At 41.3% G+C, this 12,220-nt stretch overlaps 1 protein-coding gene across 7 annotated transcripts in view; it reads left to right on the top strand.

Moving 5' to 3' along the window:
• Positions 1-12,220, top strand: part of APP (amyloid beta precursor protein) — a 263,764-nt gene that overhangs the window by 230,206 nt on the left and 21,338 nt on the right. For all 7 annotated transcript variants that reach the window (XM_032353260.1, XM_032353250.1, XM_032353243.1 and 4 more), the window contains one exon: positions 5,444-5,665. In XM_032353260.1, the coding sequence (XP_032209151.1) occupies positions 5,444-5,665 (222 nt within the window). The remainder of the gene's footprint in view (positions 1-5,443; positions 5,666-12,220) is intronic.

Raw genomic sequence — 12,220 nt, 5'->3', positions numbered from 1 at the left:
GAAATTTCTGTTTGGGGTGAGGCTACAGATAAATACCTATTTTTCCAGCAGGAACCAGAAGAATTGGAAAATTGAAAAAAAAAAAATTACAGCAGTGCAGTTTCAATCCTATAAAGAGAAAAACCAGCAAGCCTAGGAGATCTCAACTGATGCCGGTCTCCAAATCAGACCATTAATAGCTGTGTGTTACAGAGAAAAAGGCTGAGATTTTCCTCCCCACCCCAAACATATCTAAAAGTTAGAAGAGGTGGTTGAGTAATTGTAACTAAAGCTTGTAAAAGAGAACTGATTTAATATTTACAAACTGTATTTTCTCGAAACCTAAAATATGGTTAAAACTTCAGAAGGAGTTTGGCTAGTGGATTAATAACTTAAAGAGGTCTGTGAGACAGATGATCTAGAATTCCTCTGTTTCCTGTTCAGCAACCCTTTTATGGGGCCATTTCTCTCAAACTATCATAGAAGTCTAATGCTTCCACAAAAAAAATATATATATACATATATATATATATATGCCATTTGAAAATGATATCACTATTGGAGGACTCTCTTGATGCTGCGTTCTTCAAAGTATGTAAGTTTTTATTTAAAATGCAGTTAACACATGGTGTGATATTAGCTTCAGGTGTAGAGTCTGGGGATTTCACGCTCCTTCATCCGCATCACCTCAGAATATTGTGAATATTTTCTATGATAACTGTATGGTGGGATTTGTTTTTCTCCTAACTATTAAGTATGCTTAGTATAAATCCTCAACACACTTTTTAAAAGGGCAAGGGGACAAGGTTTGCTGTATGTTTCATCTTTGAAACTGAATATCTGTTTAGGCTGTAGGTTAAACATTACCATCACTAAACTCAGTTAAATGTATGCACTTCTTTTTTTTTTTTTTTTTAAGATTTTATTTATTTGAGAGAGAGAGAAAGAGCATGAACAGGGGAGGGACAGAGGGAGAAGCAGACTCCCTGCTAAGCAGGGAGCCCGACATGGGGCCCTAAGGTCATGACCTGAGCCACAGAGAGACACTTAACCGACTGAGCCACCCAAGCACCCAGATATTTCCACTTCTAACTACAGCACTCAAGTATGCTGGGTATTATAGAAAAAAATAAATTTAACTTCAGAGATAGTGGCTGTAATTCTGGGCAGTAACAAGCAGCTTTTAGAAAGGAAAAAAAAAAGAGTCTTAGGGGAGAAATGAACTTTGTGTCTTGGTTAATACAGGAGCTGGTCAATTTAGATGCTTAAAAGCTTTGGAAATCACCAATATATGCCATCAAAGCATTGCAGTAATATATTAAATTAATTTAGATAAACAGGTAATCCATCAGGGGCACTAACATCCTAAATGTGTGGTTTCTGTGCGATGAGTTTTAACCACAGAATTCAAAGATAAAGCCCCACTCAGAAGGAGCACTGAAATAACCATATGTGGCTCTCTGTATATTTTTTTTAATCACAGGCAGAACTGCCTGGTGCCGGTTGTATTTGCCATTGGTAAAATCCTGAGCCCTTAATAATGTCAAGAGGTAGCTGGCTGGCTGCCTTCAATATTTTATGATTGCAAAATGGAATCCTACCCCCACGAATGATAATCTATCATTTTCACCTGCTTTTTGTCCCTTAAAAACCACATAGACCTCATTGTTCCAAATGAGATAACCAGAGGTGGTTGTTTCTAAGTCTCCTGCATTAAACTGAGGTAAAAGCTATTTTGTACCCCTGCCCCCCACCAAAAAGCCTAAGTGCTTTTGACTCTGCCAGAAATGTAACATTTCTTGAATGTTTTATTCTCTCATTTTCTGAACGTGAATATCATAAACCTGGAAAATTAACCACCATGGGGCTCAACATTTTAGTGGCTATTTGGAGGAAATTTTCTGCCAGCGGTATAAGAGATAAAAGAGAAGAACACGCCCCGCGATTTACTGCAACCCAAAATGTCCTGGATATTTTGTGAAGTACAGACATAAGATTTTCCAGTGTGATTGTTTCCTGCTCTACCCTTTTTACTGCTGTGGGCAGAGATGGGTACAGTACTCCCTTCGGCTCCAGTGCCTGGAAAATGCCTGTTCGAATGGCACAAAAGCAATAACCATTCCATAGGGCTGGTGGTGTTTGAGTCTGTTTGCTGCCCAGTAAGTGTCGCAAGTATTCTGGAACAGTTAGGCTTATAATCACTTTGCAGGTGAGCGATGCAGTGCTGAGACCAGGAGTGAACCCTGCTCTGGGGCTGTGGAGGCTAGAGAGGTGGGGGTCACAGGCAGAGAGGTGGCCTTCTGCAGCCCAGAGCTGGAACTTCAGCACTGATGTCCATTCGGTCACCCCTCCCAGGCTCAGTTTCCTGTCCCATAAAAATAATAACACCCATAACCCTCATACAGCTGTTAAGAGGAGAGTTACAGAGGAAAGAGCACTTGAGCTGGACTTTCAAAAGTTCATATGATTGAGATAAGCAGAGATGGTCTTCCCATGCAGCAGGAACAGACAGCAAAAAGGTGTCCTGATGGAAATGCCTGGTCCCATCTGGGGATAATTCAAGCTACCCAGGCTGACAGAGCTGTGGGTCCAGTTCCAATATGTGGGGTTTCACCCATACCACCAAGCAATTCTCCAGCATCAGTTGGAGAATTCAATCAATTCAATCCAATCCCAACAGTATCTACCTAGAGGTAGTGCATATCCCACAAGAGTTATGGGCTCAGTCCTACAAGACTCCCCCGCCCTGCCCCCAACAGCCCGTTGCAAGTCCAAGTGTGACCTCTGCTGCTGATGACCAGCTGTGAATCAGACTTTCCATCCACCTCCTCCTCAGGTTCTATTAATTTACTAGAACAGAGGGAACCAGTTTACTTACTAGATTACTGATCTATTATAAAACGGATATAACCCACCAGCAGCCAAGAAGAGACACCAAGGACAAAGACTATGGGGAAAAGGCTTGGAGCTTTCAGCACATTCCTTTCTCCACATCTCCACATGTTCACCAACCTCAGAACTCGAAGACCCCTGTCCTTGGTTGTGACGGAGACTTCATTACATAGACTTAATTGATTAAATCGTTGGCCATTGATGATTGAGCTCGGTCTCCAGCTCCTCTCCCCTCCCAGAGGGTGGAGCCGGAAGTGCCATCCCTCTGATCACATGGTTAGTTCTGCTGGTGGCTAGCGCCCATCCTTCGGTGAGCTGCAAGCTTTTCAAAAGTCACTTCTTAGGGATGCCTGGGTGGCTCAGTAGGTTAAAGCCTCTCCCTTCAGCTCAGGTCATGATCTCAGGGTCCTGGGATCGAGCCCCGCATTGGGCTCTCTGCTCAGCAGGGAGCCTGCTTCCTCCTCTCTCTCTGCTGCCTCTCTGCCTCCTTGTGATCTCTCTCTCTGTCCAATAATAGATAAAATCTTTAAAAAAAAATTATCAAAGAAGAAAAAAGAGTTGTAGAAAGAGATGGATGGAGATACTAAAGGAAAATGTAGGGATGAAGAGATGAGGAAAAAGGAACAAGAAAAGTTATTCGGAGAAGCCACAGGGAACCAGCTTGGAACTGAGTATGCAAGACAAAGAGAAACGGTTTCCAGAGGGACGGAGAGGTTAAGTGACAGTAAATGCCACAAAGATACCACCATGCCTCCAGGTGGGGCCAAGAGCAGATCATGCTGGCCAAGGTTATTCCCTCTCAGAGGAACTTTGTGTGAGCGCCAATAATTATTCTAGAAGATCATCTCTTTAGTATTGTAAGTGCTGAACAGTCAGAAGCATACGATTTATATAAAAGAAATGCCCATTTAATTTATTAAAGCAGACATTGGCTAAGTTATAAGCCATTAGCCATGCCTCTGTAAGACATGAAAAAGTTGGAGTAAATCTAATGGGGCCCTTTCATCTGCATGGGAAAGGTCATTACAGGCATCAAATAATTGAATTTTAGAATGGTGCTGGAGCAAATAGCTATATATTAGAACTCAAATTAGACTTCAGAAGGACTGTTTGTCTTGGGATTTCATCATTTAGAATGATATCTTGCAATAAAACTGACTCCATAGAAAGATATTAATCTCATGCTTTAATGCTCTTATCTCAAATTGTTTTAATTGACCCGTTGGAACGGAATTTTAATTTTTCAGGTAAAATTTTTTTGTCAACTTAGAATATGAAGGACGGGAGGAAAATGTTACAGATCAAATTTAAATCCTGATTTTATTTTCTTCCTTTTCTGCAGCAGTAATACTAATCAGTGATTGGTTTGAAACATATAATACAGTAAACTCTTGACAGAGGTGTGATTGGAAGATGAGATATTCTGCTTAATACCATTTTTAATAGCACACATACTAGTCATGGGTGTCTAACTTTAAAAAATATATTCCACAGAGAAACCTGGTGACCTGTGGCAGTGTAAGAAGATTCACAAATCTTATGATAACCCCATATTTAAAGTAGTGATTCCAATTAGTATAAGGTTATATTCCCAGCTCTCTTTTCCAGTAAAAAATGCACTGCAATAATGAAATGTATAATGTAGGAATTTTCACTAGTCTATAAAAACTTAGAGATAAGTAGATGATGTTCCACAAAGTTGGTTTTGTTTAATCTGTTTTTTAAAAGGGGCTCGCTGAGGGACGCCTGAGTGGCTCAGTAGGTTAAGCATCTGCATTCAGCTCAGGTCATGATCCCGGAGTCCTAGGATCGAGTCCCACATCGGGCTCTCTGCTCCGCGGGGAGCCTGCTTGTGCTTGCTGCCTCTCTCTTGGTCAAATAAAGAAATAATCTTAAAAGAGGGGAGGGGTAACTGATAGCATTTTTTGAAAAGAGAAGCATCAGCTGGAGAGAGGGGAAATTGGCTTGAGAGGGCGTGACAAATGCTGGGAGACAGGGAGGTTTCGTCCTGAGCAGAGCAGGCTGGAGCAGAGCTTCCTGTCTGCGAGGCCCCCACTGGGAGGGCAAGGGAACTCCCTCTCCATTGCCTCAGTACATCCATCATGCAGCACCCAGGGGTCCTTTGGGGAAGGCAGATTTGTTCATGCAAAGCAGTGCGAACTGCCGCCATGGCCCGGCAAACAGCTCAGCAGAGCACACTGTTGATTTCTCTGGGATCCCAGGCTACCAGAGCCTGTGTCAGAGGAGGCAAGGGAGACCTCTCGAGGTCTTTCTCCGTGGGGAGGAGTGGTGCAGCCGTGCTAAGCCGCAGCCTCGGTGGGAGCCGTTCTCCTGGGCTCACATCCTGCCTTGGGCACATGCTCTGGTTTTACATAAGTGGCTCAACTGCCACGGGCCTCAGTTTTCACATCTGTCAGTTGGGGCTGACAGTGGTACCCACCTCGTGGCCCTGCATGAGGTCGTGTGTGCAGAGCAGCGCAGGTCTTGTATGGGGGAGACCAGAAAAGGGAGCCAGGGCTGCAGTCATACGTGTTGCTGTAACCCACCATCCACGTGGCTTTGTTCTCTTTAGATGAGCTGCTTCAGAAAGAGCAGAACTACTCGGATGACGTCTTGGCCAACATGATCAGCGAACCAAGAATCAGTTACGGAAACGATGCCCTCATGCCGTCCTTGACGGAAACGAAAACCACCGTGGAGCTTCTTCCCGTGAATGGGGAGTTCAGCCTGGACGACCTCCAGCCCTGGCATCCTTTCGGGGTCGACTCGGTGCCGGCCAATACAGAAAATGAAGGTAAGCGGCCCTGGAGTGAATAAGAACATTCCAGTACATATATGTGTGTGTGTATACACACATCTTCCTGATATTCTTGAGTAGTGACTTCTTATATGCACTTGAAGAAAAATACTTTCTCCCCAAGAGGTATTTTGTTGCTTCTGGAAAAAAAGAACAATATTCAGTGCGTGTTTATGAGGCAGTGGCCAGTCCAGGCCCACCTTCAAAGCAAACAGGGGATGAAATTATGTAAATGTTTCTCCCTGTGGGAAGAAGTTTTCGTGGGGCCTGCAGAAACAGGGATTTGGAAAACAGCAAAATAGTCTTTGCAGGTTAAATAACCTAGTGCATTAAATTTCAGATTGCATTGAGTATTAAAGGCAAAGATAACCACGTACAAATAAAATGTAATTTTGCTGAAAATTTAAACAACTTTGTGTTTAGAAAGTTAAATTGAAGGCAGCTGTCAAAATGAAGAAGTGTATCAATCTACATGATTTTTCCTACGATAGCTCAGAGATTTTCTCTGTCAACAAATTTGCACATTGGCAGATATACTTTCACAGGGATTTCTTAACAGAAACTTCTAAACAATATCTCTTCACAAGAGAACACCTTTCAGTTCTTTTTATTCCTTAAACATTTTTACATGTTTAGAAGTATACAGTTTCAAACATGGGAACACCTTGATTTCTGAACACCAATAGCACTTTTTTTTTTTTTTAAAGATTTTATTTATTTATTTGACAGAGAGAAATCACAAGTAGATGGAGAGGCAGGCAGAGAGAGAGAGAGGGAAGCAGGCTCCCTGCTGAGCAGAGAGCCCGATGCGGGCCTCGATCCCAGGACTCTGAGATCATGACCTGAGCCGAAGGCAGCGGCTTAACCCACTGAGCCACCCAGGCGCCCCCAATAGCACTTTTTTTAAGAACACCAGATTTCACCTGTGAGTGTCTTTTGTTAAAGTGGCAAGTTTGGATGGTGGTAATAATTGTAATAGGACTACAGTAGGGAGACCTCAAAATGCCGTCAGTGTATGCCTTGGATTAAATTTAGACTCAGTATCAGACCCTAAATATACTACAGAAGTTTTTTTTTTAAGGAACCATTACAGAAAATCTTTTCTGTGGGGGCGCCTGGGTGGCTCAGTTGGTTCAGCCACTGCCTTCAGCTCAGGTCATGATCCTAGTCCCAGGATCCTGCATCAGGCTCCCTGCTCAGCAGGGAGTCTGCTTCTCCCTCTGACCCTCCCCCTTCTCATGCTCTCTCTCTCTCTCTCCTCAAATAAATAAATAAATTCTTTAAAAAAAAAAAAAAGAAAGAAAGAAAATCTATGAACAGTCTCCATATGAGTAATCTCCCCAAATTTATTTCATTAATTTGAAAAAGGGCACCTCATAGTAGTAATCCCAGCTACGAAAAGCAGTATCATTTATATCAAATGTAATGAAGACTTCACCGTTTATAAAAATAATTCTGACACAGAGGGAAAAATTTAAAGATTTCTAAAAATCAAAGAACTTCAGTTACAAGGGTAACTTCCTTATTAAATTTATTAATAATAGAGTACCAACTGTACCTTTTTTTTAATAGGTGGGTACATTTTGGTCTTTTAAAATCCTCATCATTCTGTCACTAATGAAAATTCTTTGTGGAAAATGTCCAGTCTCGTTTGTAAGTTTAAATGCACACTGGATTTCCTCCTTTCCTTTAGCATACTGAGCTGTTTAATTCAGGGAGAAATAGCTCCCACATCTGACTGAGGTCTGACAAACTTCTTCGGTGGAAAATTATAACCCTCTATACCAAAATGCCCTTTATACCAAATACTGTTAAATGTTTGTCATTTATGTCCAACTCATAGCTTTTTATGAAAAAACAAATTTAAATACATAGATTAGACTGTTCTTTGTTAAAAATTACTCTGTCTTTGAGAATTTATTCAACTGCAGTGATTCTAAAATTATAATTTACAAGGAACTTCCTATCACTTTCTCGTAATTGAAGAGCTTTTCACATATTTGAAATACATAGTTTCTATAAATAAAATGCTCCCATTTAATAGTTTCCATTACTTGTTGATTTTGGAAAAGTAGGATAAAACCTATTTCAGAGCCGACCTAAATTTTTATGATCACACGTACACAAAAATAATAGAAACTAGAAATTATAATTTATTTATGGTGAAGTTTAGAAGATTTAGAAAGCCAAAGTAAAGCTACATTAGCAGAGTAAAAATTGATTTATAGAAATTACTGTGTATGTTTGATATAATACTTGATATTCCTCTTAAATGTTGTGAATCCTATACAAATGTGGGCTATACAGAGTTTTTGTAAGAGCAACAACAGCGAAGACACTCAGCCCTGTTTATGTTAGCTTCTTCTAATTTAATGAATACAGTGAAATGCAATGACACCATTAAGAATAGCAAAAAATGTATATTATTCGAGAAGGTGTTGCATTTCCTGAATTTCACATATTCTCTTTACTTTCTCACCCTATCAGATATTGAGAGCTTAACTGCTTAGTATGAACACACACTTCCTTGGTATCTTTAATGAGGTAAATTTAACTTTGCATTTATCATATTTGTAATAGAAACACCAACAGTTAAATAACTCTTCCTTTCTGTACTCCAAGCATTTCATCCTGACTCCATATGTATAATTATGTGGTCATATGCATATATGTGGTCTCCATTAAAAAGTATATGCATTCTAGTAAACATTTGGCTTATATTAAAATTTTTAAATAGCGGGCAAACTGACCCACTCTGTTTAGGGAAAGAAGTGCAAGGATATTTGTTGTTCTATTTAAGGAGAAGTAGAGGGAAGAACTATTTTTACCCAAACCGCTTCCTAAAATCCAAACCTTAATGCCACTGTCAACATGTTCACCGCTTTCCTGGTCTTCTACCCCTTGACAATCCTCCCAAATCAAATAAGAAAGAAATCTTGGTCCAAATTAGGAGGCAAGCAGGGATTCTCCCCCAGCACTTGCCAGATAACCCGAAGACGGAAAGTTGGGTTAATTACTAGATTTCTCCAAAGTGATCAGCTTTTGGAAGGCTAAGAACAATAGATTTTGGAGATACCCCAGAAGAGCAATGGACTTAAACACCTCCCCTCAGAAGTAGACTCTGAGAGTGGCCTGTCGCCATTGGTCCTAGGAGACTGTCTGTGCTCGTGCACATAGACCCACACTGCAGACCATTGGGTGCCGCCAAGATGCCCACTTGGGCAAGGTCCTTGATTGAGTGCTTCTGGATCCTTGTCCAGGACACAGCCAGTCACATCGCCCAAGCCTCAAAGGAAGAGCTGATACTCTTGTTAAATAAACACCTGTCATTGATAAATAACAAAATCTTACATGAGAGTATTACAAGGCAAGAATATTGAGGATCTCAGAGCTTGAATTCTGGTTCTTGGTGTTATCAGACCCAACACTCCTTTTATAACATTTTGAAAAGCCTCCTTAACAGTGAATCTTAAAATAAGATGGATTGACAGTGTTTCAGGGGGAAAATCAATATAATGGATGTAATATGTAACAAGTGTTTCAAGGCATAAGTGTTCGGGCTTCACGGCCAGTGGCAACAGTGGCGGGATCATGTCTTTGTCCTGTGTGGGTGTGAGAGATACAAACGCGGACTGACACAGGGCTGATTCCACGATTCAGGCTCTATGAGCGACCGTGGATGAGTTCCTGACGTAGTGGAGAACTCTTGGGAGGGCTGTGATGAAAACAGTCTCCCCCCCCATTTTACCCGGTGATGAACTCTTAGCATATCCAGGTTACAGTAAGAGCTATGCAAAAAATGCTTTGTGTTTGTATATTGAACTGAGCTATGCTCTAGACCCACATAATCATAGACAAATGAATGTCCAGCAGGAATTTAGGAACTTGTAGAGGATTCGAGGCTATTTTTACTCGTGTGGGGGTGCCCTGTGCACGACATCTAACACCCTTGCTCCCCATCCCACCGCCCCACAGAACAGAAGCTGCCCCAGACTCCTGAGTGGCGGGTGGATCATCAGAGTTTAAATTCCGCACTGCTGGGCGTGGTGGGCAACTTAGAGAGCCTCTGTGGCTATTTCCTAGTCTGTAAAACAAAGGTAATAATAATTCCTAAATTCAGAGATAAGGTATGAGCATTCAGTGAGATGGCAGGCAAAGCTCTTGGCAAAGTATCTACAACAAACCAAGTAAATATTTAGTGTAACTTTCTTTCTTTCTTTTCTTTCTTTTCATTTTCCTTCCGTCTTCCTACCTTCCTGTCTTGTCTTTTTTTCCTTCCTTCCTTTCTTCCTTCTTTCCTTCCATTCACTTGTCCATTCATTTGTTCTTTCCATAGAATCAGGATCTCATTAGAGAGTTTTTACCAGCTGCTCCCAGGGAGAATCACCCTGTGGTCCAAACAGTATATCCTTAAATATTAACAACTGTAACGAACCATATAATGACACAGTCCTAAAATACCCCCTGTCTGCCCTCACCATCTCCTCCCCTTTTCCCTTTCCCCAGGGCCTTGTTCCTTGTGAATGTCTCAGACATGTGCTCACACACAGAGCCACTGAAAATACCTAAAGTTCTCAAAGGATTTCCTTTGATTGTTCATGCCGTCCTTATCATCAGAGTTTCAGACGCTTACCAACAGGTCGTTGCTTTTTCTTAAGAACAGTCAAGTCCAGAGAGAGGGTCAGACACCCAGGCCTTCTTCTAATTTATATTGAAGAACGAAGCATATCACAGTTTTCCGACATCTTAGGCTCTTTGGCCAGTTTGCCTTGAGGGATTTTCCTGTGGCTTTTTTCAGATTCACAGAACTTAACTGAGTAACCCACAGTGAAGCTGTTACTTAACAAACTGTTGTTCTCGTGGATTGTGAAGGTGTCTGGCTAAAGGCATCTGTGTTTGTTCTGCCTTGTCACGATTGCCTGTGCAGGCCAGCCACAGAGTGGCCAACAGTCAGCTTCCTTGTATAGAATACATACATGAAACACTAAACTTCTCTAAGAGGCACAACAGGTTTTCTAAGACTGCATATTTGTAATTGCAATGTGTACTTGCCCACTGGTATATTTCTAATTAGCGTAATAACAAAGCAATGATAAAATCTCTTTAAATGCTGAAATTGAGGGCACCTGGGTGGCTCATTCGGTTAAGCATCCAACTCTTGGTTTCAGCTCAGGTGGAGACCTCGGGGTCGTGAGATCGACCCCCATGTCAGGCTCCGTGCGCAGTGGGGAGTCTGCTTGAGATTCTCTCCCCGTCTCTTCCTGCCCCTTCCCCTGCTCGCACACACACTCTCTCTCTCAAATAAATTTTAAAAATCTTTTTAAAAAATAAATATGGGAGTACGTGGGTGGCTCAGTCCGTTAAGTGCCTGCCTTTGGCTCGGGTCACGATCCTGGAGTGCCAGGATCGAGCCCCATGTCGGGTGCCCTACTGAGTGGGGAGTCTGCTTCTCCCTCTCCCTCTGCCCCTCCCCACTTGAATTCTCTCTCTCTCTCACTCTCTCAAATAAATAAAATCTTTTTTAAAAAATAAATAAATATATAAGCAAGTGCTAAAATTGAAAAAAAAAATGTCATTTTCAGGCCTGTTTTCTGTCTGTGTAGAAGTATTTTCCTGCTGATTTCCTCCATTTCCTTTGGCCTGGTGGGAGGCTGTGCTGACAGCGTTCAGCTCAGAACTCATCTGCTATAAGGAGCCGCAGAACAAACTCAGAAGCCCCAGAATGTGACTTCTCTGAGGAGAAGGTGTGCTTCAAAGCTACGGAAGGCCTGGGAATAACACATTTCTGCTTGAGTTTTAAGATGACTGCTTTCATATCTTTAATTTACTAAACAGCTACTGTAAAATGTTCTGAACACTATCTTGAAGTTACCTTCTGGTTCAGGGAGCAATAGTTCATTTGGAAAATTAGAAAGTATCTGTTGGACTGGGAAATAATGCACCACTTTGTCTTGTTGATGTATATGCGCATTTTTAGCACCGATGTCATAATTGTCTTAAAAAATTGATGTCTGCTCACCGAACACAGGAGTTACTTACTTTTTGAATATTAATTCATACTGAATCAGCCTCAAACAGTTAAAGCAGGCTAAGAAAGAAAGAAAGAAAGAAAGAAAGAAAGAAAGAAACTATTAATTGTTTCACCTTCTGAAAAACAGACAAGATTTTATTACTGTTTTCAAACAATACATGCACATGGGGGGAAAAGGCAGAGAAGCTTCTAGAAACAATCTCCTCACCCAGAAATAACTAATGTTAGCTTTTGTGGTAATATCTTTCAGACATTTTTCTTTTTTTGGGTCCGTGCATTTGCTGCTTTTTCTGCATTTCTTTAAGGAATTGTGGAATAGTGCTTTATCATTTATAAGGTTTTAATGTGTATATGGGCACATTTACTTAAGACAAAACCGAGGATTGGAAAGAATGTGTCTCGCCCAAGATCACAGAGTGAATCAGTGGTGGCATTTAAGTGGACAGCTCTTCAGCCTGTATTTAAACCACAGATTAACGGCTGATTCCCTCATGAGTCAAAGACAGTTTCGGATGATTTAG

Source organism: Mustela erminea, chromosome 1 (assembly GCF_009829155.1).
Source record: "Mustela erminea isolate mMusErm1 chromosome 1, mMusErm1.Pri, whole genome shotgun sequence".
Taxonomy (NCBI): Eukaryota; Metazoa; Chordata; class Mammalia; order Carnivora; family Mustelidae; genus Mustela; species Mustela erminea.
The sequence above is the reverse complement of the archived record's forward strand: the minus strand, read 5'-3'. Positions and strand labels throughout refer to the sequence as shown.